The sequence below is a fragment of the Zingiber officinale genome, chromosome 8A, assembly GCF_018446385.1.
Source record: "Zingiber officinale cultivar Zhangliang chromosome 8A, Zo_v1.1, whole genome shotgun sequence".
In the NCBI taxonomy this organism is placed as follows: domain Eukaryota; kingdom Viridiplantae; phylum Streptophyta; class Magnoliopsida; order Zingiberales; family Zingiberaceae; genus Zingiber; species Zingiber officinale.
In genome coordinates this window covers 62,526,788-62,553,481 of record NC_056000.1, presented here as the reverse complement: position 1 = coordinate 62,553,481, position 26,694 = coordinate 62,526,788, and the positions used below count along the sequence as shown (strand labels likewise).

The 26,694-nt window shown below is 39.5% G+C and overlaps 1 protein-coding gene across 7 annotated transcripts in view; it reads left to right on the top strand.

The window, feature by feature from the left end:
* Nucleotides 1-264: 264 nt before the first annotated feature.
* The window catches only part of LOC122009272 (nudix hydrolase 2-like), a 49,181-nt gene continuing 22,751 nt past the window's right edge, over nucleotides 265-26,694 (top strand). The window contains exons 1-7 of one of the 7 annotated variants that reach the window (XM_042565369.1): nucleotides 265-334; nucleotides 409-486; nucleotides 2,757-2,917; nucleotides 6,939-7,776; nucleotides 9,675-9,815; nucleotides 11,731-11,873; nucleotides 18,658-18,875. In XM_042565369.1, coding sequence (XP_042421303.1) covers nucleotides 11,849-11,873; nucleotides 18,658-18,875 — 243 coding nt within the window. In that variant the 5' untranslated portion in view covers nucleotides 265-334; nucleotides 409-486; nucleotides 2,757-2,917; ... (1 more) ...; nucleotides 9,675-9,815; nucleotides 11,731-11,848. Of the gene's footprint in view, nucleotides 335-408; nucleotides 487-514; nucleotides 2,918-2,950; nucleotides 4,351-6,938; nucleotides 7,777-9,674; nucleotides 9,816-11,730; nucleotides 11,874-18,657; nucleotides 18,876-26,694 lie in introns of those variants that run through there. The other 6 variants (XM_042565375.1, XM_042565371.1, XM_042565372.1 and 3 more) reach the window with 6 other exon arrangements.

Here is a 26,694-nt window from a genome sequence, read left to right as displayed (position 1 = left end):
TACCAGTTTTGATTGATAAATGCAGCTAGATCGGCTACTGTGAGTACTATAGTGGGGGCTGTGAGATATGCTTGTCTGAACCATTTTTGAGAACCCAATCTGTGTGTGATCTTAAGAATGCTCTACTACATGAGATGATACACGCATTCCTGTGGATCAAATACAATAATGGAGATCACAGGCAACATACTAGACTATCCCATGTTTAAATGCTACTTCTAAATATAGTAACTCACATCATGTGCCTAATTTGCATATATCTATAGAGCATCACGGTTCAAGTTTCCAAGCTATTATGAACTCCATAAATTCCAGTTCAGTTATGGATCCTCAGGTTTGTTAGCTCTATTATTTTAGATATTGGTGTGGCTTTGTTAAAATCATTTTTCATCCCTCTATCTACTTCAGAGACCAGCAGCAGGCTATAGCATCATGTTTGATCATGAATTACAAGAGCATCAGGATCTTAAAGATCATCAAATGAATGTAAACTAATCTTCTTTACTTTTCATGGAATCAAACTTCTTTTTGAAATTTGAAATTTGAACTCTAGATTCAGTGAACTTCATAGTTAGATAGATGTTGTCATTTTCTCTTGCAGTATGAACTTGGCAGAAATGTAATCACATCAAACAGGAACAGAACTTTAGTCAGTGACTCCTCTAAGAACTTGTTTCCAAATCAATCTCTTGACAGCTCATTCATATCTTGGTATAGGAACGGGTAGTAGAATTACAGTTGAGTTTGCATGCATTTTGAGTCCATTAATTGAGTAATGATGCTTATTTTAGGACATCTTTAACTGCATTTCCAATGATGACTAATACCTCAATAGATGCAGAACCAGAAATTTGAAGATTAGTGATTGATTTATTGAAAATATTCATGTTGATGAGATAGATAGACTGGTTCTCACTTATTTATGATCTATTAGTTAAATGCTGATTTTTTATATTTGATTACTAGCCCGTAACTTTATGTGAAATACTTGGAAGTATATTCAAGAGCCACTCTCCATTCACAAATTTACTGCTGGTAGAGTTCTATGACAAGGCACGGTTGAAGTTGAACCACTTTTGATTGTTTTGACGAAAACAAGTGACCATGGTTTGAAATCTCATACCGTGCAGTGTGAGATTGTTGAAACGTATCGTTCCAGTAAATCATTGAAACTTGATGCCACTTGACACTAAGGTTCAAAATCTCGAGTCGTGTTGTAGTTTCAGTCTTTGATCGAAAAGATATTGTTCCAGTATTGTGCTAATGCTTGGATGGTGTTGACGACATATTGGAGGTTGAAAGAGGAAGGAGATGAAACAAAAGGAGAAGAAATTGTATGTGTTGAGTGGTATCGAGTTTCAATAATTTATCAAAATGATATGTTTCTACTGTTTTGCCTAACATGGTACAAGATTTAAACTTGCTCGGCACATACACCTTTCTATGTTTCATATTCTTCTTCAACGTCAATCCATTATCGATACCATGCATTGAAACATCAATACGATACTGAAATAGTATCGTTCCCATCAAAGATCGAAACTTCAACACAACTCAAGATTTTGAACCTTGCAAGTGACAAAACGTAATTCTATAATATATCAATAACCATGGTATATCCATTTGTGCAATGTCAATGCTTGAAATTGCAGATTATGAAAAAGATCAAAAAGTGATTTAATTTAATAGATGTAATCAAGTTCCAAACAAGAACTTAGATACTAAAAATTTTAATTTGCTTTTCTCGCAATATACTTCATGAAGAAACTAGTATCGCAAGAATTTTTTTTTGATAGGTATTAGGTTCTAAACTTCAAATAGAATCCTAGAACAAATAAGTTCCAACTTCAGTAGAAATTGTTTGTACTCTTGAGAAGCTATGTGGTAATTATGCTTTCTCTTCAACACTTCCAAATATGTTTTAATTAAAGTAAAGCAATCAATTTTTCTGTATCATAATTAAAGCAATTTGAAAACTCTAGATGACAGACAAACTTAAGAGCGCAATTTAGGAACTTAGGTTCTGTTTCATGCTTTTCAATTTTTATTTTTTAATTATCAATTGTATATTGCTGATCTTGTGCTATTTTGAAGATATGACACTAACAAACAAATCAAAGATAATTGATGTCATATGGGAACATTGCAAGAAGTCCAAGTCTATGGAATTTAATATTGGTCTGTGTTATCTAAATGAAACATTATCATGCCGGAACGAGAAATAAGGTTGCAACTTGTCAAATTTCAGATATCAGAAGTTAGTTTTTGAAGATTCTCCATCGTGTGAAAAAAGATTATGATGTTGTGAGGGAATGATTTAATGAACAAGAAAGTTAAGTGCTAGTGGTAAGCAAGAAGTCAAAGAAATTGATGCTTTTGTGCTAAAGGGAATTGAATCAACTGGAAAGTCATCAAATAACAATGAAAAATTACAAAGAAAAGAGTCTTTAAATCAAATATTTGCAGGGGCATCTATGGTTATGCTTTACCATTCAATTTGATGAAGTGCATGTTGTTTATGGAAATGTTGAAATTAGTGGGAGAATACAGTCATGGTTTAAAGCTTCCTTTTCATGAAGCGCAAGTTACTTTTTAAAGAAATAGAAAGATCTTGTCGCTGAAAATCTAAAATATACAGAAGAATACATAAAGGCATGATATGCTATAAGTTTGACAGATGAATCAGTAATAGAGGTTGTTCTTTTGCATTTTTTTATTGCAAATAGTTCAACTGGTAATTTTTTTGTGATCTATAGATTCATCAGATGCAATCAAAGATGTAAAGTGGATTGTGCAATTACTTCATGATTGGCTGATAAGATAGGTGAAAAGATATTGTTCACATTGTGTCAAAAGGTGCATCTTATTTTGTAGCTGTTTGAAAGACTTGGGAGAAAAAAGAACAAAAAATATTGTGGTTAGTGTATACTCTTACAGATATTTAGTAATCTTCTTTTCTTTTATGATATCATTTTGAAGGCCAAGTGAATTTCTGTGTTTATTTATCGTTATACATTGGTACTCAATTTAATTAAGAGATTTACTTAGGGTGGTAAGCTAGCAAAATCTGTTATGACTACATTTACCGGATCATTCCATACATGAAGGACAGATTTGAAAGGGGAAAAAAAGACTCTTAGGTCAAGGTTTGCATATCAAACATTGGTTAAAACTTCTCTTGCAGCCCACTCGAAGAAAAGAATGCAAGATATTGTATTGAGTGATTTGATTTTGAAATCTATGAAGTTCTAATATATGTGACCCCACCCACTTATAAAATCCTTCAACTTGTGCACGATGATACTCAATTAACTATGGTATTTATCTATGAAGCAATAGATAGAGATAAAAGGTAAATTATATTAAACTTTAAAGGCGTCAAGGTATGATATTGATGTATTTGGGAGATCAATAATACACATGGGGATTTATAGCTTCATATGCCTCTAAATGCAGTAATATATTAGTTTGGGCTTAGGTATGATTTTATTTTTTTAATTTTACTTTCTCATTTATTATATAATTGTAATTCATGATTCTTGTAGCATTATGTGATTCAAACGGGTCTAAGGAAAAAATTCATCTTTAATTTTTTTTTTTTATAAATTGCTTGATCATTTCACATTAATTTTCTTATCTATGTTTTATATCATACCATGTCACTAATTATAAACTAGCTGTGTTTTCTTGCAATTTAGATTTATGATTAAATTATTAAATTTGTACATTATAATTTTATTGGTTTCAATGTGAAATATGAAATGCTTCATTGCTTCTATAACTTATTTGTATAATTATAACATTTTGTATGGTCGTAAACTTATTTGTTTGATTAAGGATGCACTTATTATGAATACATACATATATATATTAATATTAGTCATGTTTAATTTAATTTATTGCTCCTTTCTATTTTGATATTATTTTAATGTCGATCGTTTAGGCTCCTGCCTAGGTGCCTGTCTACTGGTTAGGCACTAGGCAATGGGCCTACTTCCTATTGCCTACTTTGTGTTCTTATATTTCAAGATGTGAATCTAACTATATAAGCATATGCTAGCTTTTTACTCGGATTGCCCCAAAATAATGTGTGAATATTTTCTATTTTCATCACATCTGGGGTTGTTTGATGAGCCACTTTAGTCTTGCCTTCTAGCTCACCCTTTACATTTGAGGTAGCATGTTGGTAATGTGCTCTTGTATTTACTGATGTTCATAGGTCTAAATATTCTGATCACACTAATATATCTTAAAGGAATCACCATTTTGATTAAACTGCCTACTGTTTACAACTTATCATGTTTCAAGGTCCAAAATCCTGAGCCTCTGCACTTTTGATTAAACAGAAAGGTAACTAGCTATATCTATCCTGCTTTTCTCAAAAAGTTCCCTTGCTACTTTTATTCCATGTTAAATTTATTAATTTTTTATAAAAAATTTCAATTCCTTTTGTTATTAGTGAACTTTGATTGTTTGTCTTTTAAATTTGAACTTAATCAATAGAATTCCTTTTTCTATGATGAAAGGAGAAGAGAGAAAGAGAAACAAATTATTAACAGCATTAATCATTTCCTTAGAGTTTCTTCTAATTATGCATCGATCTAGTTTAGTCAAGAAGGTTAAGATAATGGTGGTATTCAAGAACCATGAGTAGTATAAATTTGTAAATTTTTCGGCAATTATGTTAGTCACTTCAAATTTTTGTACCGTCTGCAGCCAACCCAACTAGGTATTGCAATTATGTTAAATTCTATGTTTGCAATGTGTGCATCTTATCAGATATTTTTGGAAAGGGCTAGTTTTGCAAAATTGCTTATAGCCAGTTGCTGAGATATTCTTTCAATTAGTAACATTTCCTCCTATAATTAGTTAAAAAGCTTTGTTCTCTTGATTTTGCAGCAATAAGGAATTGCCTTTTGGGATCTCCATCTCACCAGAACCACTTGAATCTAATTACAAAAAAATCAACTCAAATGGTGGAACATCCTAGTACCCCTTTTTCATTTCTTTCACCAAACATGTAGTACCCACATTTAAACGATTCGAATTAAACAACCCAACTTCAAAGATTATGCACTAAGAACTAGTACAACATGCCAAAAATAAATTTATGTTTGAGCATGATAATAGTAAATATTCTTCAAGAAAGCAGAAAGTGCAACCAACTAGTGAAAGGAACTTAAACCGACTATCAATCACATAACTTGACACCAACATTAGGACTCAACATCCTAACACATGTAGAAACTTAGACAAATAAAAGAGGCCCTTGAGTGTGCTCTGCTAGGTATAAGAAAGCTCATCCGTCAAGTCCTTCTGTCTCCTCATTTACCTGCACCATATGGATCTAGTGAGTTTAAAGACACAACAAGTTCAACCATTTATAGAAATAACATCTGTTCGCATATAAGAGAAATGTTCTTTTCTTTATTTTATAATGTACCATGTAAGAAACGGAAAACAATGACATTAGTTTCATAAATTTCCTCATAAATTACAAGAATTCAGTTCATCAGATGTAGTTATTTTATACTTCAACCCTTGATCGGTTGGTCAAATTTTTATCCTAGTATTAGGTTGGTAAGGTTCAATGGATCCTTGTTAAACCGGATTCCCAAACCCCTCTTCTTCAATAAGGTTCACCAAACCCTTCTTAAGCCGGATTCCCAAACCTCTTTTGTTTTGGTAAGATTCACCGAACCCTTCTTAAGTCAGATTCCCAAACCTCTTTTGTTTTAGTAAGATTCACCGGACCCTTCTTAAACCGGATTCCTCGATCCGTCACATTGTCACATACATATCACATTATTACTTTTCATGCATAGGAAGACATTGCTAAATAAATAAAATGATTTGGTTGCATGCTAAAATAGTCAACTTGCGTGCATCATCCTACTAACAATTATGATAATATGCTAAAAGAAACAGTCAACTTGCGTGCATCAACATTCTACTAGTAATTATGATAATAGAGTTCGAGGTGCTAATAGATGGGAGGTAAATAAAAATAGAAATGCCGAGAAAAGGATCCTAACCCTGCCCTCCCATCCACCCTTCTCCAGTCATTATATCTCACCTCGCAACCCCCCTCTCCGACCCCCTTCTTTCTTTACCCGAACAACCCAGAAAGAAAAACCCAAATCCCCGCCGTCTGTCCTTCTTCCCTCACCCGAACAATCCCTACCAGACAGCAGCAACTTCGAGCCCCTCTAGCATCTAGATTTTTCAACCAAAATCGGTAAAACTTCGTCAAATCTTCACAATCAATTCCAAAATTAAATGCAACACGCATCAAAATATCATACTATCATCTATATGGTACAGTAAATGCAAAAACAACGAAAGGGAACCTTGCCTTGGTGTTTTGCTTATGGAAGATAACTAGTGAGACGTAGGGAAAGCATGGCCTTAAGTGTTTATGAGGTTCTTCCTCTATCTCCTCCAAAGTTGCTAGGGTTCAGATGACGGTGTGGGGAGGCCAGCGTCTTCAAGGGTTAGGGGAGAGGGAAAAAAATATAAGGCATGTATTTAAAAGGGTGAGCCAGGTCAGGTTGCTAGCAAATCGGGTCAGATTTGTTAACCTATTAACATATTAATTACTTAAACCCATAACTCTTGATTTATTCAAGTGAACTTTGTTTTTAACACTACAAATGGTGAGTCATCTGTTGTATACTTTTCTAGTGGTTTTGCGTTTTCTTGGCTTTGGGTTATAAAACTTGTATATTATTGCTCATAATTTTATTACGACTTTGAATTCTGCCTTTGGTACTTCTAGAGGGATATTTAATGGTAATCTGGATGCTACTATGCTAATATTGAACTAATTTCACAATACATGCTAACATTTCCTTTAATTTTTCCTTGCGTCTAATAAAATTTTGTAAAACATAATTCACAAAACAATGTTCCTATGAACATTCTACTTAATATTTCAGCTGAAGAGAAGTATGACAAGGCGGAGGACATGAAAAAATGATTGCCCTCTCGGGTTGGAGCTCGCAGACAGAAATTGCCTGACAAAGGCAGAAAGCCACATATACTGAAGAAAAAAATAGTTTAAAAAAGTATTTCAAATCTTCAAGTGAAGTAGCTCAAGCTTCTCTAGATAGATCTTTCAATAGGGATGAATGTCAGGTGCAAAACAGATTTGGAGCACTGGAAACGTTGAAGCTCTAACGGGGGCCAAAAAAGTCCTGAAACGTCGAAGAACATCAAATTACAGGAAGCATGTTTCTACTCCCTCGAAAAGAAGAAAACTGGGAACCTCTGAAAATGGATGCACAATTATGATTCCAACATTAGGCTATTATGAAACTGAGGAAGATGATGGCTCAGAACCTCTGTTAAATAAAGGTCAGAAAGGAGGAAAAAGGAGAAATTACTGGATAGTCTTTTGCATCGAAGTGCACAAACTGCAGCAACTGATGGGAAGACTCTAGCTCTGATAGGTGCCAGTGGAAATGGTGGAGATCAAGATGTTGATAGTTCTGTAATTTACACGGAGGGTTGCCATAGCATGCCACCCTCTGAACTTGTGAAGGATGCGCATGAAGCACACCCTTGGCTCTTTCAAATAAAGAATATTGAAATACACGCTGAAGGTCCTTACGATGAGAAACCTCTATCTATGAAGGATGCTTTGTTGCTTTGTTACGATGTGGAGTTAGGAGCTTTTGAAGATGAATCTAGCAATGTGAGGGTGCAGAATGGTTTACGCAAGAGTAAGACTCCACCAAATTCACCAGATTTTGTGTATATCTCAGATGACTAAAGGTCATGCTCCTTTCGCCAAGCTTTGTTTTGTTTTTTATTTCCTCCGAGGCATACTAACCACAGTAGGCAATCTTAGTTGAAGCAACTTTTGGGCTTTGTTATGTTATTAGCTTTTTGTTCACCCCAAAGCGGATATAGGGAATCAAACTTCAATCCTGAAGTATATAGTTAAATGGTTACTAACTTATCTTTCATGTGCGCAATGATAGAATTACAACTCACTGTTGCATTTCTTGAATTTTCAAGCTTTTTCGTAGTATAAATTGTCATGCAACAAATATTTAGTTTTCTCACCCGGCCTTTTTATCGTCTTCAAAATGGTAACTATATGCTTCAAGTGAAATATCAACAGTGGCAACTCTGCACATATGGTTCAGGGATCCTGATTTTAAAGTAATTTTAATCAAATTAAAGAGATTTTAATTAAATTTAAATGCTCGATCCCTGTGTCCGACTTTCGTGTCCGATGAGTGTGTGGCATGTCTAGAGTGATCCGGTCGCTTGGAATTTTGAGTGTGTCATGCACAAGCAGCATATCAAGGCTTTATATATATAAAAAGTTTTGATATTATGCACATCCACGGTGCACACCATTGTGGGCAACTGAGAGGAATAGGGGGCCCAGAAGTGAGTCAGGGCGTTTGAAAATGATCCGGGCGCCCCGACTCCTCTCAGTGGCCCATGGTGTGGAAGTGATATCTTGCACACCTTTATATGAGTGATTGTGGACAACATCCTATGTGGGCACCTAACATGACTTTGAGCAAAATTTTTTAATCCCTAATTCGTTAACATGATATTTAAATCATGTAAATATGATTTGTTATCAATATTTAAATCCTATATATTGATAGGATTATCAAACAACTAGATATTTAAATCCTATATAGTGTTATCAATATTAAATATGATTCGTTAACATGATATAACTGATTTGAAGCATGATCAATAGGGACAAGCAAAAATGATATGATATGATTCAAATATGTAAATGAGTGACATATTTTGCCGAGTGAAACTAATTCTAGTATCCAATATCTTTTTATCGTCTGAAAATTGTTCGGAGGTTTAATTAATTTTAAATCATGTAAAATTATTTTAAAATACATAATCAATTGTATATTATTTTATATAGTTGTATATTGACACAAATGACATGATCACTTATGATACAATTACCGTGATTTGATCTGGATTTCCACTTCTAGTTCTATGTATTTAACATTTTCTTACTAAATAGGTTTTGACAATGCAGAACATGTTTAAGGATTAATCAAAATAATATTCCCCAAGCAATATATCTTGTGGTCAACTATTGTTTTTTTAATTTAAAATGATCAATGATTAAGCTGAGTTCAAAAGTCCCAAATTTGTTTTTGAACTAAAAAAACTGAACCTGTTTTTTAGTGTGTGAGGGAGTAAGTGCGTGATTTTGATATTGGGAAGTAGGGGCATGATTTGTTTTTAAAGAAAATTGCAGAGGTGTGATTTTGAGATCCCATGTGCGTGATCCAGAAATCTACCTATAATAAATTATTGTTATTATTATTATTATTATTATTATTATTATATATTATTATTTTGTGTGTGTCTGACTTGAATGCTTGCTTAGATTTTGATAATTACTTAACTTAAATGCCTTATTTTAATGCATGCATATCAGGAGATCTTTCTAGTTTCTCATTGGCTATGCATGTTGTCTGACTTGAAGCTACCCTCCTATTCAAGACTTTTGATTTATAGGCTATGCTTAGCTCTGTAACCCTTGAATCCTCAAGCTGGATTTGGATGATGACTGTCTTGTACCATGTTAATCATAATCTAATAGGAGTTAGCTTTTTAATCACTAAGTTGTCTGTACTGTATTCTGTGATGTCTGACGTGATAATATTCTGTAGGCTGTGCAGAAATTGATTGATGAAGAATTCCAAGGAAAAATTCATTTAAGAACTTCTAGTTTTCAAAAGAAAGTTGCATCTGCTCGACATGACTTTATAAAGCTTTCTGGTGCAGAAAATAAGCTTGAAGCTCTTCTACAGGTCACTCTCATTCCCTTCCCCAACTTTTAGATTGTGGTAATAGCTAGTTCTTTCTAATTTTCATGTGTTATTAGTTGAATCAATGAAGTGAACTATCTCTTGTTCCTTTCTTTTAAGTTTCTAATTTCCCTTGTCATATATTGGGACAACTGAAAAAAATGTAATTTATGGTTCGTTATTAAAGTCTTCCTTGAGAATTTTTTGTTAGTTGTTATGGATTATGGCCTTCAACGAGAGGCATTTGAGCTGCGGTTTTCCCCATTTATGAGTCTACAACTAGAGGGAAAGTATTTTCTATCATGCATCCCTCAAAATACAAGTTTTTTGCGACCTTCCAAATTGAGGAGAATAAGGAGGGAATTCCTTACAAGATTTCTTTTCACCCTTTTTTCTATAGGTACTTTCAAACAAGGGAATTTTTTTATTCACTCTCTTTCCTTCCTTTGTTAACCACCAAAAATTGCCCTAGATGGCAACAATTATCATTGGAGGGAATTTAGACACTTGGGTTTATTGTATGATAGGAAAGGACTAACTTCTATGGTGGACCTGCTAATAGACTGATTTTCTTGTATGCTGAAAAAGTCTAGGCTGAGTTAGATTTTTGTGCCTTGACTAAGATGTCAGCCAATAAAAGACAGTATGCCATCTTAGGTTTGTTGGACATGGGAAGGAAATGGTGTGCTATTTATTAAAAACTTTGTGAGTCTGCTATCATTTATTTATAATAACTATATTTTGTCATGTGTCTCAAGTCTTCGGGTCAATACTATGGTTTTTTGTCTTCCATTAAATGTGCATAATACAATTTGATACTTTTTAATGAGGTATATTTTCTATTAAAAACCTGATAAGTGAGTCCACTAGAAATTAAAATATTCTTCAATATCACATTTCCTTTTGAGAAATATAAACTTAGCTTAATAATTCCTCGATTAATAGCCACCCGGTTGCTTCACCGAAGAGGAAGATTAGTTTTGTATACTACTCCTGTAGCAATGTTTAGACTTTTTATTGCTGGTATGGTACGAGTTATAACTCCATCCTGCATACCAGAGATCCTGTGTGTTCCTTTTGTAATGCTATTTATAGAAGAATAGTAGATCTTTTTGACCCCTGAAAAACTGTTTTGGTGGTTTTTCCTACATTAGAAAGATGAAATGGTTGGTTATGCTCTATTCTGGAACAGTCATTCTTAACATGACTTCTTTCTACTTTGTTAGACTACAAATTTCTGAACCTTTATGATTTAAGAACCACTTAGGACATAATTCTTCATACTAATAATTTGAAGTTTGAGTTGTCTTGCCATCTTAATGCAAGAACAACAATGAACCATGAGTAGGCCCGGGGCCAATGGTGTAACGGCAGGGTGCCTTCTCAGTCTCCTAGTCATCTAAGAATTGATTCACATTTTCGGCGAATTAACGGATGAATTTCCTTTAATTGGCAATTGACCAAAGAACACTAGGTTGATGGGCCGCTTGCTTTGATAGCCAGTGGAAAAACTTCCGTCGGCTGGATCAGTCACCCCATGATTAGACGGTGTAAGCTACCTGGTGCCAACCAAAAAAAAAAAAAAAAAATGAACCATGAGTAAATTATATTGGTTTGGCTACTTAGATCTATGAAATCTAGTCAAACTTAATTGTCTTTTAGAATAAGAAAGATTATTATTTACATCCTAAGGTGAAAGTCGTACTTTAACAAAGTTGGGGTGTAAGGTCTGCCTATATGGTAAGTAGAAGGAAGGTGTATGAATGATTTATTTCTTTAACATCTCATTGCTAAGGTTCAATTTCAGCTAGCTGTTCTATGCACATGTTAAAATTAGATAACTGACATGCTATGAAAGCTAATTGAGCAATCCAAAATATGTAGTCTCTTATAAACAATATGCAGTGTTTTACGGCAGGTTCTTCAGCCAAGCTTGGTAAAGGGTAACAGGGTAATGGTATTCTGCAATACTTTGAACTCATGCTGTGCTGTTGATCATTTCCTTGGTGAGAATCAAATATTCACCTTAAATTACCATGGAGAGGTGTCAGCAGAAGAAAGGTAAATCAGTTGGTTCCATGTTTTGACTTTCTGTTACCACTGTAACATTTCAACAAATACCGTTTATATCCTGTTCGCATATTATAATATTCTTATAATTCTTGCTTCTAGTGAACTTCATCAAGCTTTCAGGTTATTCCTTCTTTCTTTTTCATTATTTGATGAATTCCTCAACTTATCTAAGCATATTCCTGTATTTCTCTACTTGTTGGAATTTTCGTGGTTTTAACATTTTGTTTTGTTTTTATCTGTATGAGCATTATATTTGGTGCTTTGAGCACTCTATTATTTTCTTACCTAAGACTTGCTAGCATATCTTCCTTGAATTTTCTTGCATTTTCTGTATTTAATTTTATGATTTGCCACAAACCCATCTTCTACCATCAGCTATGATATTGTACTAGTATTCTGTTTGCACAAATTGGCCGAATATGAGAACTGAGGATTTGAAGCCTTCCATGAACCAGTGTAATATTACTTATAGTTTTCCCTTTGGCCTGTTTTTAGATCTTTTGACCCTTTCCCCATCCTTCTCATCTTGCCCTTTTTGACTCAAATGATCACTTGTGAGAATAAAGGACCTTGTTCAGCCAGCATAAGTTCCACTTATGGGCGTTGCATTGATTTCAGCTCCTGCAGCATTTATCGAAGAGGTGAACATCGCTGAATAAGTTTCACTCAGATTCACAAAGTTAGCTTTACTTCTTTGTTGTTGGTTCTGACCATAAGAATTTCTACTAATGGTGCATGGATTGGTATCAGTGAAGCACCAATAAGGCCATCGACTCATATCCGGCATGGATGGTTCTCAAAACGTTGGGAACAGATTTTAGCAAATTGATTTACTCTTTTCACATTTCTTTGGAAACATCCGGGGAAGGAAACACCCCTATGGAATGGATGGAACTCACCTCAGAGTAATGAAAGAGGCAGGCAAGACTTTCCCCAATTTTCTCCAAACTAGCTTCTGTCCAATCAGGCAGCAAGCTCCTACTGGGGGCAAAATGCCAGAAATTTTAACAAACATATATATTTTTTATTTAATCGATTTTTGTTTATTTAAAAAACAATTTTACAAAAAAAAGTTCTTCCCCATTTTCTCTCTAAAGAAACAGGGAAGATTTCTCTCCTGGTTTACTTCCCTCAAAGGAAACAAAAATGAGATATCACTTTTCTTTCTCTCTCCACAAACTTTTTCTGTATCTCTCTTCTCTCCTACACTTCCCCCCTCAAGGAAACATTGCTAACTTTCTCACTTCTTGTAGCACAAAGACCTCTACGGTACAAATATCAAGATGAAGAATACCAATGGGCTTTATTCTTTGCATTTTGTACTCATGAAAAGCTATTGGTATTTTATATATTACAATATTTTTGAGATTCATGTTATTGTAGCAATTATTCTTTGTTTCCATATGATTGTTATTTTTAATTGATTGGTTGTTGTTTTGCTTCGTTATGTCAGAGTCGAAAATCTGAAAAAGTTTAAGAGTGACGATGGAGATTGTCCTACTTTGGTGTGTACAGATTTGGCTGCTTGAGGACTTGACCTTGCTGCGGATCATGTTATCATGTTTGGTTTTCCCAAAAACTTAGTGGGTGTTATAAGTCACAAGCTATGGTGATATAACTGTTTTGTGTTTACTTTTTTAATCATATCTACCTAGTGAGATATCGGTTAATACAACAACAACAACAACAACAACAATAACAACCAATCATTTTCCCACTAGGTGGGGTCGGCTGTATGAATCCTTTTACGCCATTGAGCTCTATCTCCTATTATATCATCATCTATATTTAAATAAATTTTATATTGTTTTATTGTTGCTAACCAAGTCTTTTTTGGTCTTCCTCTTCCTCGTTTGATATGCATGTTTATCATAGTTTCACATCGCCTAACTGGAGTATTTATTGGTCGTGTACATGTCCGTACCATCTTAAACGTGTCTCTCGGAGTTTGTCCTCAATAGATGCAACTCCGACTTTCTCTCTAATGCTCTCATTCCTTTCTCGGAGATATCGGTTAATAAGTAAAGAAAATCTCTGTATGAGTTTCTGAACTTTTATATTTCATCATTGTTATTTACAAGAAAATTCTACTTGCGATAGATAAAAATCTTGACCTGCTACTTCATGCAGGCAAAATGACTAGCCTAGTTGCAAAGAAAGATCTACCTTTAGCCATAAGAATTGAGGAAGCATTAAAGAAAAATCAGAGTTTGGAATCACTCAGTATTAACAGTGTGAAAAGAGATGCCGCTATATCAAGACAGATTAATAAGACATACAAAATGAAAGTTTTGTCCAAAGCCTTCATCCAAAGTCGTCAAAAAGGATTCTGCTTCCCCAAACTCAGTAGCTAGTAAGAAAGGAGTTGTTGCATCTCTGAGTAAAACAAAGAAGGGTATCACTCTCTCAAGGGCGAATAAATTCAGTGCTTTGAAAAGGGAATCATCTAAAGGCAACAAGCTTCGCCAGACTAAAACATCTGGTGCTAAAAAAGCTCCTACATCTAAACTTAGAGTGGTAGGCTTCAGGGGTTGTAGTTCTGCCGGCAAAAATGCTGCTAGGAGATCAACCTGAAGTCTAAAGCCATTTTGGCCCCTTTTGAGGTGAGTTGCCTTCACAATTTCATTTCACATTATTCTGTCTCTGCTCGAAGGAGAGTCTTGGCGCAATGATAAAGTTGTTATTTTGTGATCAAACGGTCACGGGTTCGAATCATGGAAACTGCCTCTTGCAAAAGCAGGGTAAGGCTACGTACAATGGATCCTTTCCCGGGACCTCGTATGACGGGAGCTTCGTGCACCAGACTGCCCTTTTTTTTTTATTATTATGTCTCTGCTTGGTCATTTGACACTAACAGAATCATAAGATTATCAATGTTGTTTCCATTCATATGTATATATATAATCTTGGTGTCTTCATTTCTGTTCAAAAATTGACTTTTGAGGAACATCAATTTGACCCAATATATTAAGAGCAGTGATTTTTTGAACACGAATGTATTTGAAAAATTTAATTCATGTTCAAAAAATCATTGCTCTTAAATATATTGAGTCAATTGACTTTTGAGGGCATGAATATAATCAGGAGAAGTAGATAAACACATAGAAGCTAGTTTCATATCAATCCGAGGTCATTTGGTTTATCAGCTGATTTTGTCCAAAATTGGATGATGGACCAAACGATCTCAGATTGACATGAAACTAACTTCTATGTGTCTGATTAGTTTTAATTATATCCATGTCCTCAAATTTCAATTTGACATATATATTGAGAGCAGTGATTTTTTGAACGACTCGTATGTGACCTCAGATTGACATGAAACTAGCTCATATGTGTTCGTCTAGTTCTTCTGATTATATCCATGCTCTCAAACATCAATTTAACCCAATATATTGAGAGCAGTAATTTTTTAAACACGAATGTATATTGAAAGCAATGATTTATCGAAAACTTTAGTTCGTGTTAAAAAAATCACTGCTCGTAATATATTGAGTCAAATTTATGTTTGAAAGCATAAATATAATCATGAGAATTAGAAGAATACATTGGAGCTAGTTTCGTATCAATTCGAGGGCATTTGGTCCAACAACCAATTTTGCCCAAAATCGGCTGATGGACTAAACAACATCGGATTGTTATAAAACTAGCTACTATGTGTTTGTCTAATTCTCCTAATTATATCCATGCTCTCAAACATCAATTTGACTCAATATATTTAGAGTAGTTTTTTTTAACACAAATTAGATTTTTCGAACACACGAGCCTTTCAAAAAATCACTGCTCCCAATATATTGGGTTAAATTGATATTTGAGGGTATGTATATTGTTGGTGCAATATCCCTTAGGTCAAGGTTGACTGGTTTGACCAAGCTTGAGTCTTGGTCATAGTTTCGATGTTTGACAATACATGTAGACACATGGACAATGCAGGTGCAGTTGTTCATATGGGAAGATTCCGATCAGGGACTGATCAGTGTGAATGAAGAAGAGTCAAGTAGGTATACCTGACTAGATGAAAATCCTGGTGAGTGAAGCCAGGTGAAAGTCCTAGTGAGTGAAGCTAGGCAGTATGAAAATCCTGGTGAGTGAAGCCAGGTGAAAGTCCTAGTGAGTGAAGCTAGGCAGATGGAAATCCTGGTGAGTGAAGCCAGGTGAAAGTCCTAGTGAGTGAAGCTAGGCAGTATGAAAATCCTGGTGAGTGAAGCTAGGCAGATTGAAAACCCTAGTGAGTGAAGCTAGGTGAAAGTCCAAGTAGGTCAAGAGAGTGACCAGATACTTGGCATGAAAGAAAAGTCCAAGTGGGTCAAAGGGATTGACCGGACACTTGGTGAGGGAGTCCTAGCAGGTCAAGGGAGTGACTAGATGTTAGGCATGACGTATCAACAGGTTAAGTTTGACCGGATGTTGGTTTGGGAGGTTTGGGACTTGGTTTTGGGCAAAAACCAAGCTATGGATCGATCAGTGGATCGATCCAGACCTTTCCTAGCGAACAGAAAGCCTCTGGATCGATCAGTGGATCCATCCAGAGGTCCCAATCGATCAGTGGATCGATTGGGACGCTGCTGCTTCGCGCGATAAGCGCTGGATCGATCCGTGGATCGATCCAGACGTTTTTCCAGAGCATAGAGGCGCTCTGGATCGATCCGTGGATCGATCCAAAGCCTCCCCGATCGATTGGGAATAATCGAATCGATTGGGATCCGACCGTTGCATCGTATTTGAGCCGCAGGCGAGCGTTGTCTTCCACAATAACTTCACAGATTCATTTCAGATCTTCACCAGCTCCTCCACAACTCTTCCCAAGCTCGAGATCGCCAGTTCTTGAAGGTTTTTGGAGACTCTTCCAAGTCAAGAGGTGGATCAAAGCAAGAAGAAGAAACTAGGGTTAGGGTTTGTGCACTCATTGTAAGCTTGTAAGCTTGTATTTCTTTACTACCCTTTCTTCTTCTTGTATTGAGTCTTGTAGGGCTTCTCCGCCTTTGGTAGTTACCATAAAGGAGAGTTTCATTAGTGGAGGGTGCGTGCGTTGTATGGATCCTTGGATTAGTCACCTCCCTTGGAGGTGGATACCAAGTAAAATCCAAGTGTTAGCGTGTTTGTATTTGTTTCTTTGTATTTCCGCTGCGCATCCTTGAAGAAACAAGCAACGCCGAGCAACGAGCACGCGAAGAGCTATTCACCCCCCCCCCCCCCCCCCCTCTAGCTACTTTTGGTCCTAACATATATAATTAGGAGAACTAGCCGAACATATAAGAGTTAGTTTCATGTCAATCCGAGATCGTTTGGTCTATCAATCGATTTTGTCTAAAATCGACTGATGGACTAAACGACATCGGATTGACATGAAACTAACTTCTATGTGTTCGTCTACTTCTCTTGATTATATTCATGCTCTCGAACGTCAATTTGACTCAATATATTAAGATCAGTGATTTTTTTAAATACGAATTAAATTTTTTGAATACATTCATGTTTAAAAAATCACTGTTCTTAATATATTAGGTTAAATTGTATTTGAGAGTATGGATATAATCAAGAGAACTAGTCGAACACATAGGAACTAGTTTCATGTCAATCCAAAGTCGTTTGATCCATCAATCGATTTTGCCCAAAATTAATTTTGATACAAAAGCAAATCAGTTGGTTGATTTGCTCGAAAATTTGAAATTTTGACACAGAGAGAAATCAATTCGACAAGTAAAAAAAATTAGTCAACTGATAGAAATCAATTCGATTGATTTTTAACACTAGTCGACTGATTAAGGGTAAAATGGGAAGTGGGTACATGATTTAGTTATTTTGAAATACCCTATGTGATTTGGTAATTTAGACCGATTATTCATCTTGCTGACCCAATCAATATAAAGGACAAAAAGTAGAATAGGGAAAAAAAAATCTCCCCGAGCAACTACTAGTAGACACTTAATTAAATGAATCGCTGGCGTGGTGAATTGAGCCAAAGTTATCTGTTTGAAAGCTTTTTTGAAATTTCATGGAATCTCTTTACTTTCAAGTTTCAATTTGCCTTGTTTTTGAAGCTTTGTTATAACAGGAAGTTTTTTGTATTTAGCTGACACAAAAAAGTCAAAATCCTACCTTGAAAGACTTCCTCAATCAACCTTGATTTTTTTACTTGCTACTGTCTCCTGAACCAAATGCCAAAGCTTTTTGATCATTCAATCTATAATTTTTAATTATGTTTCCCATGTCATTACCTAGAGGATCTATATAAATAGGTGTACGTTCATCTCCTTCAATATGCACATCACCATCTTTCAATATGTCCCTTATTTAAATTTCTTTAAATTTGTAATCTATGTCTTGTTACAGTATTTATGCAACAGAATACAGTAAGTCAGCCAGCTGTTAAGAACTGCCTCAAATCTCAATTGTTGAATTAATTCTTTTCCACAAACGCACATCGCTTCCGAATTGGCTTTACTATGATTCCTCAGATCAGTTCATGTTCACACATGTCTTCTACCTAATGATCGGGTGTGCTACTGGATAATTTTCCCACCTTATTTCTTTACAGATTGAGCTTACATGATACCATCAATAGGTTTTAATTTGAGCTATATTGGGGCATAACATACCTCCAGACATGACACACATGTAAATCTACCATATCATAGAGAAACAATTTTCAAATATTTAGCAGTTTTCTGCTAATCTGAATATCTTCAGTTTTTGATGCAACACTTGAAATCATTCTACAGATTTAAATAGCATTATGATCTTTTGTTGCAATTTTTCTTCCTTTATCTTGAAGGGGAGCAACAATCTACACAAGAGAGAACCATGTCAATATCTACCAGCCCATCATCAGTTTTGACTCCAAAATTGCACTATGATAATGATGGGGATGCTGCTTTACTCACTGCTGTTAATGATGAGCACGGGGGTGTCATTGTTGAAATGAAGGATCCCATGAATTCTACAGATTTCAGTATTTCATTAAAAGCATCCTTAACAAATTGGAAGAAGCAGGTATTATGTCTATCACTAAATTGTTAGGTTAAATCATTCATTTCCCATCTGCTTGGAAAACAGTTCTAGTATGTAAACTGGCTAGCGCATACTCTGTGATAACAAGTGTTTCATATGCCAAGTTTATTAATAGTTTAACATAGCTGTTAAATGTGGACAGATATATGGTTACTCATAATTATCAACACATAAAGTTCAAACCTTTCTCCTTGTTTTAGAAAATATGGTATAATCCAGTTCATAAGTTTATAGATAAGGATTAGGCAGTTCCATAGCACAATTCTGATGTGATTCCATGTAAACTGCTATGCAACTGACCTTGCGAGGGATTTACACTAATTGTAAAATGTATAGTAACTTTAATCAAGGATTCAAACTTTGTCTTACATTTTTTGAACTGGCAAATGTGAAAAATGATATCAAAAGATAATAGTTGAGCCTACATAGTATGACACTAGAACAAAAGCTACAGTTGAAAACTTGAATGCCTCACTATTTTCTCCAGGAAACTGAGAAGTGCTAAATAGGAAGATAAAGTCGAGTATATATGGTAGACAGCTTAAATTTGAGTTAAAGTCACTTTAATTTAGGCACCTCCTTGGTGGCATAGACATCTTCCTTATATGGCTGTATCACCAATATCACCTCTATGTTTGTAGATTGTTTTTGGAACTTCAACTATGCATTTATCTCAATTTTTGCACCTTCACTTGGAAATTTTTTACACGGATTAGGTTTTTGGAGTAAAACAAAAACTATTTTTCTAAAACTTGAATTTCACATGACAATAAATATATCTCTACCTTGAAGGAAATGGAATCATTTTACCTATTATTTATTTATTTTTGTACATTGAGGCTTGAGCAACCTTGCTTTCTTTTCTTTTCTTATGTTTAGAAGGCCAGTATACACAAAATTTATACAAGCTTCTGTTTTGAAGTATAACAAGGATTAGGGAATATCCAATGAGTACTTGGCTTCTTGTTTCTTGGGTTTTGTTAACTACACTTTTATTGGGAAACATTTCTTGGAGGTTAATGGTTGGCATTACTTTTTCAATTCCTTTTTCAGGGTATAAAAGGTGGTTGGATTAAGCTTCCAATAAAACCTGCAAATCTTATTGAAGTTGTCGTTCACGTAATTAATCTCTCACGACAATTACTAATACAAACTTATTATTTGATTCTTAATAAATGTATTGTCGTATCCATTCAAATATTAAACAAGAATGGCTCCCTAAATACCCCCCAGAACAATGGTGCAGCGGCGCAGCGCCTTCTCAGTTTCTCAAGCATTTAAGGATCGAGTCCAACGTCGATGATTAATGATCCTGTCCGAACGCTGAATCAATGGACGCTGGGCACGTGGCGCTCTCCTCGTTGCTGATGTAGATCCCCGACTGATCACACGGAGCTCCGGCGAACCTGCAAGGAAGTCGGGCCGGGAAGGGGTTCCCGGCGACGACCCTCCGACGTTCAAGTCAGGTAAGTGGACAACAAAGAAGTGGCTCCGAATATCATAGAATGCATACCTCCAGTGAAGTGCGAAGCTCCTTATATAGAACTGGGAAGGAGCTCATGCACCCATACCGAGGCAAATACGTGTCCTCAGCCCATACCTCAGTAAGGGCTTGTCAGAAAGCTTACCTGACACCATACTGCTACAGTCCAAGCACGTCTTTGATGGGACAGCGGAACCCTCTGTCGTAAGGTTTGGAGTATGGCCTGGTCATAGAACATGCCCGCTGTCAGAAGATGTTCCTTGTCCTTTTCTCCTTACTTCATGCCGGGCTTCCGGCCGGTCGGCACTCACCTCACGTCCGACCGGTCATATGTACTGATCCACTTAGGAGATTCCCAGTAATGTGCTCTGTGGAGACTGTTTGCAGTATGCTACTTTATGCCTTCGGCCTAACGGGCTATTCGCTCGGCCATACGACTCGGTTCAACCTGAGCGTCGGAATCCCCAGTTCCGTCGGGTCGTCTTTGGTTCAGCTGGGATCCCGTTCGGCCGACCGGTCTCCCCTTCTCCGGTCGGACGTCGGGCACATTGACCTCCACGTGGCGTTGACTTCCCTTAGAGGGGGGGTCCCTGTTCTTACCGCCGGATCACTTGCCTCCCCTTCAAGTCTAGTCGAAGGAGGCGATTAGTCCGACTGACTGGACCATTAGTTGGGCCGAGCGGCGTGCTGAAACTACTATCCGCTCGAAAACAAGGGGCAGCCAAAACGTCAGTCAACGCCAATATTACTCAGCCTCTCTTCGACTTTTCCGCCAATCTCCATCATTAAGGTTTATCACGCGCTCATTAAATGCGCTCCAGTGGTTGAATGTCGTGTGGCAGTGCTGCCGTCATCGTACGGCGGTGGCGTGGTGTTCTGACGAGATCGAGGCGGTTCGAAATGAACGGCGCGATTCGTGCTCCGATTCTCGCGACCTGGATCCAACGGCGGAGGCCGCTCGGGCTCCACCCTATAAAATCTTCGCTTTCTCCCCTTCACCGCATCTGCGTCTACGCGAGTTCACTGCTTCCTCTGGCGTTCCAAACTCCCGACGATCTCATGCTTCTGTTTCCGGCGATCTCCGGTGCTCTTCCCTCGATCTTCTTCTTCATTGTAAGGTTCTTCTCCCCTCTCTCTTTGGTTCTAGCATTTTCTTTGCACTTCTTTCCCAAGTTTTCTTCCTCGGGGCACTGTTTCGTTGCCATCTTCTTCCTTTTATCCTTTCATTTTCTTTCAATTTCGTCCGTTCAGACAATGGCTCAATCCTCTCAACCCGAAGACCAACCCCTCGGCCCATGGTACTATACCATGGAGTCGCGCTTCGATCGACGCGACACCGATGCCCTGATTAATAGTTTTGACATTCCTTCCAACCTTGAAATCATCCTACCCACAGACTCCGCTCGACCACACAAACCGCCGCGCGGAGTTTTTTTGTGTTTTCCGCGACCAGTTCACGGTCGGTCTGCGATTTCCGATACATCCGTTTATCATTGACGTCTGTAACTTTTTCGGCATTCCGCTCGGAAGCCTAGTTCCCAACACCTTCCGCCTTCTATGCGGTGTTGTCGTCCTCTTTAAAATCCATAACATTCCCCTCCGCTCGGAGGTCTTCTATTACTTCTATTACCCTAAACAATCCGAGCCGGGCACTTACATGTTCCAGGCTCGGCCCGGCTTGGTCTTCTTCAATAAACTACCTTCTTCCAATAAGCATTGGAAGGAGTTCTATTTCTACATTCGCCTTCCCGAGCGGGCTCCCTTCCGCACCCAATGGCAGGTCGGCCTTCCTTTCTCCCCAGAGCTCAAAAGATTCAAGACCCGGCCGGATTATCTCCACGCCGCCAACATGCTCGCCGGCCTGCGATTTGACATCAACAAGTTCCTTTCGGAAGGGGTTATGTACATATTCGGCCTGAGTCCGACCAGAACCCCCCTCCCGAGCGGCTTCGGTAAGAATTTTACTTGGAACATTTGCCTTGATTGCTAACTGATTTTTTTCTTTTTTCCTTTGCAGCGAATATTGTCATGGAGTCGGTCATGGCTGGTATTCTGAAGAGAAAGGCGGCGGCGCTCGAAGCCGCGGCAGCCAAAGAAATGGAGACGCTCGGCATCCAACCGGTCGGCTCGCATGAGGGGGAGAGTGGGACTCATGAAGAGTCGGCCGCTTAGGCTTCTCATCAGAATGAGGCAAGAGGAGCCACCCCGAGCGGAGGACCAACTGTCCAAGAGGAAGGTTCCGCTCGGGAGGAGGAGCAACTTCGACAAAAGAGGCGCCGAGTAGAGACTCCCCTTCGATCGGCTACGTCCGCGGTCCAACCATCCGAGCGGGTTACTGCAACCGCTTGCGGCAAGGCTCCAGAGGTCGAGACTGTTTCCTCCGACCGGACCCCCTCTCAATTGGACGTGCCGGCGGACACCCTTGAGGCCGTTCCAGTCAGCGTCCTTCCGCCTGCTCCCCGTCAAGTCCAACGCTCAACCATTTTATCCCAATTTTCGGCGCCTGCCTCCGATCCTCTACCATCATCCGCTCGGACGACTCCCGGTCATGACCGCACTGTCCGGGTTACACTTCACCTTCCGACCGAAGAATTGCTACCCGAGGCCGATCGCCCAACCGCGCCCGAGCACACGATCACCTTGAAAGGGCCCCTAGCCGAGATGTGGGCCGACGCTCGGGCGCGCGTCGCGATGATCCCCCTCCGCAATTTGGCCAACAGCCACATGCAAGAGGTCACGGGGGTAAGTTCATTTTCTTCGTAGTTTTGTATGCATTCTTTTCGACCGGCTACTAACAACTTCTATTTTCTTTCTTTTTCGTCAAAGATGGGTGGAGGAGATAGTTGTCTCCAACCACCTGGCGATGGTGGACGAGGAATTGAGACAACTGAAGGCTGCAGGCGGTCCGTCCGGCTCACAAGGCCCCTCGTATGCTGAGTTGCAGAAAGAGCTGAAGAAGGCTCAAGATTTGTGGGCGGCCGAGCAGAAGAAGACGGCCGATCAGGCCCACACTTTGGCCGAGCTCGAGCGGCAAGTCAAGTCGCTCGACCAAGAAATAACCCTGGCCACCACTCGGAAAAACACGGTCATCTCCGATCTGGAGAAAAAGAATGTCGAGGCTCGGGGATTGGAGCAGAAAGTAAAGGAGTTGATGGAGCAGCTCGATGGAGAGAAGGCGGGCCGCTCGGCCGACGCCATCAAGCATAAGGACGAGCTGAAAACTCTACAGGAATCCCTTGCCGCCTCCCAAGCGGCCTTCAAAGAATATCAGGAGGCCGAGCCAAACCGGGTCACCGCCCTGAGACAGAAGTACATTCGCTCGCCTGAATTTTCGAAGAAGGTTTGCGAGCGGATGTATACTGCGTTCGACCTTGCTATGACCGCCACGATGACATATTTGAAGTCCAAGGGGCAACTTCCCGAGTCCGCCGTCATCCCAGCCGCAGATCAAGTGGCTCTTCTTGACAATATCCCGAAGGATCTGTATGATTATCTTGAATAAGAAATTTAGATGTAATTCGGCTGCTCGGGCGAAGACTACCCTTTTTGTAATTTGGTCGCTCGGCCTTAGTTTTTTTAATATAATCTCCTTTTGCTTGTTTTGTCCTTTTGCTAGTCAATATGTGTGCTGTTCGCTCGCCTCTTCTCATACCTCTCGTGTTCGAAAGGGATTTTTACGAAGTTTTTTAAGTAAGTATTCCGCTCGGCTGAATATGTCCTGCTTCGACAGAAGATGTTCGAGGATATTGAAGTACCTTCGGGTACTGGGCCGAGCGGAACGTAGAGGCGGTCGAACGGTTATCAATGGTGAATACCCTTGGATACTTGTTCACAAAGTCTTTTTTATTGCCTTCTTTCGCTCGGACGATTAATAGACGCCGGCTCGTCTCTCGATTTTTAACGTCGGAGCTCGACGGTCTTCCGCTCGGATGATTTATAGACGCCGGCTCGACCGGAGGGTTTATAGACGCCGGCTCGTCTCTCGATTTTTAACGTCGGAGCTCGACGGTCTTCCGCTCGGATGATTTATAGACACCGGCTCGTCTCTCGATTTTTAACGTCGGAGCTCGACGGTCTTCCGCTCGGATGATTTATAGACGCCGGCTCGTCTCTCGATTTTTAACGTCGGAGCTCGACGGCCTTCCGCTCGGATGATTTATAGACGCCCTCTCGATTTTAACGCCGGAGCTCGACGGCCTTCCGCTCGGAAGATTTATAGACGCCGGCTCGTCTCTCGATTTTTAACGTCGGAGCTCGACGGTCTTTCGCTCGGAAGATTTATAGATGCCGGCTCGTCTCTCGATTTTTAACGTCGGAGCTCGACGGTCTTCCACTCGAATGATTTATAGACGCCGGCTTAACGTCGGAGCTCGACGGTCTTCCGCTCAGTTGATTTATAGACGCCGGCTCGTCTCTCGATTTTTAACGTCGGAGCTCGACGGTCTTCCGCTCGGAAGATTTATAGACGCCGGCTCGTCTCTCGATTTTTAACGTCGGAGCTCGACGGTCTTCCGCTTGGAAGATTTATAGACGCCGACTCGTCTCTCGATTTTTAACGTCGGAGCTCGACGGTCTTCCGCTCGGATGATTTATAGTCGCCGGCTCGAGTCTCGATTTTTAATGTCGAAGCTCGACGGTCTTCTGGCCGGAGGGTTTATAGACGCCGGTTCGTCTCTCGATTTTTAACGTCGGAGCTCGACGGTCTTCCGCTCGGATGATTTATAGACGCCGGCTCGTCTCTCGATTTTTAACGTCGGAGCTCGACGGTCTTACCTTTCGGATGATTTATGATGGCTCCGAGTCTCGATTTTAACGTCGGAGCTCGGCGGTCTTGCGCGGAGGGTTTATAGACGCCGATTCGTCTCTCGATTTTAACGTCGGCTTCTGCTCGGATGATTTATAGACGCCGGCTCGTCTCTCGATTTTTAACGTCGGAGCTCGACGGTCTTCCACTCGGATGATTTATAGTCGCCGGCTCGATTCTCGATTTTTAACGTCGGAGCTCGACGGTCTTCCACTCGGATGATTTATAGTCGCCGGCTCGACTCTCGATTTTTAACGTCGGAGCTCGACGGTCTTCCGGCCGGAGGGTTTATAGACGCTGGTTCGTCTCTCGATTTTTAATTTCGGAGCTCGACGGTCTTCCACTCGGATGATTTATAGTCGCTGGCTCGACTCTCGATTTTTAACGTCGAAGCTCGACGGTCTTCCGGCCGGAGGGTTTATAGACGCCGGTTCGTCTCTCGATTTTTAACGTCGGAGCTCGACGGTCTTCCGCTCGGATGATTTATAGTCGCCGACTCGACTCTCGATTTTTAACGTCGGAGTTCGACGACCTTTAAGGCTAATTTTAACACTGATGGCATACGCCCTACCGAGCGGCGAGGGGCCTTCGTCTTCGATGACTTGGCTCGGATAATTTTTACGCCCGGCCGATCGGCCCGGGATCTTCGACATTGAGTCGGTGCCTCGGATCTTATACATCATGGAGATAGGCCGCTCGGCAGATAATGCCAATTGCGTTTATCATTTTGCTTCCTGCATTTCAAATATACAGCCAAACGGAAAATATACAGCACACATTATATTGGTGCACCTTTCACCCTGCCCCGGAAAAGCTGGAGATAATTTGCGCTTCATGGTTGATCCAAGTCCCAATCCATCTTCATCCGCTCGGCGGTGCTCCCCCTTGAATGCCGGTTGGATCCTTGTCTCGGGGGAGGCGTCCGCTCGGGGATCATTACCTCCGCTCGGCCACCTGATGTTGACGTTGTTTGTTGCTTCAACCGCTCGGCTTGTGCATTCTCTCTCTGTTGCTCCACGAGCTTAGCTGCTCTTGCCTTGATTAGAGCGTCGAGCTCCTTCGTGGAGAGCATCACCGTGTGCGGTCGTCCAGCCTCGTCCATTGCTTCCGGTTGGATGCAGGAGCGTTCCCACAGACGGCGCCAAATTGATCCTGTCCGAACGCTGAATCAACGGACGCTGGGCACGTGGCGCTCTTCTCGTTGCTGATGTAAATCCCCGACTGATCACACGGAGCTCCGGAGAACCTGCAAGGAAGTCGGGCCGGGAAGGGGTTCCCGGCGACGACCCTCCGACGTTCAAGTCAGGTAAGTGGATAACAAAGAAGTGGCTCCGAATATCGTAGAATGCGTACCTCCAGTGAAGTGCGAGGCTCCTTATATAGAGCTGGGAAGGAGCTCATGCACCCATACCGAGGCAAATACGTGTCCTCAGCCCATACCTCAGTAAGGGCTTGTCAGAAAGCTTACCTGACACCATACTGCTACAGTCCAAGCACGTCTTTGATGGGACAGC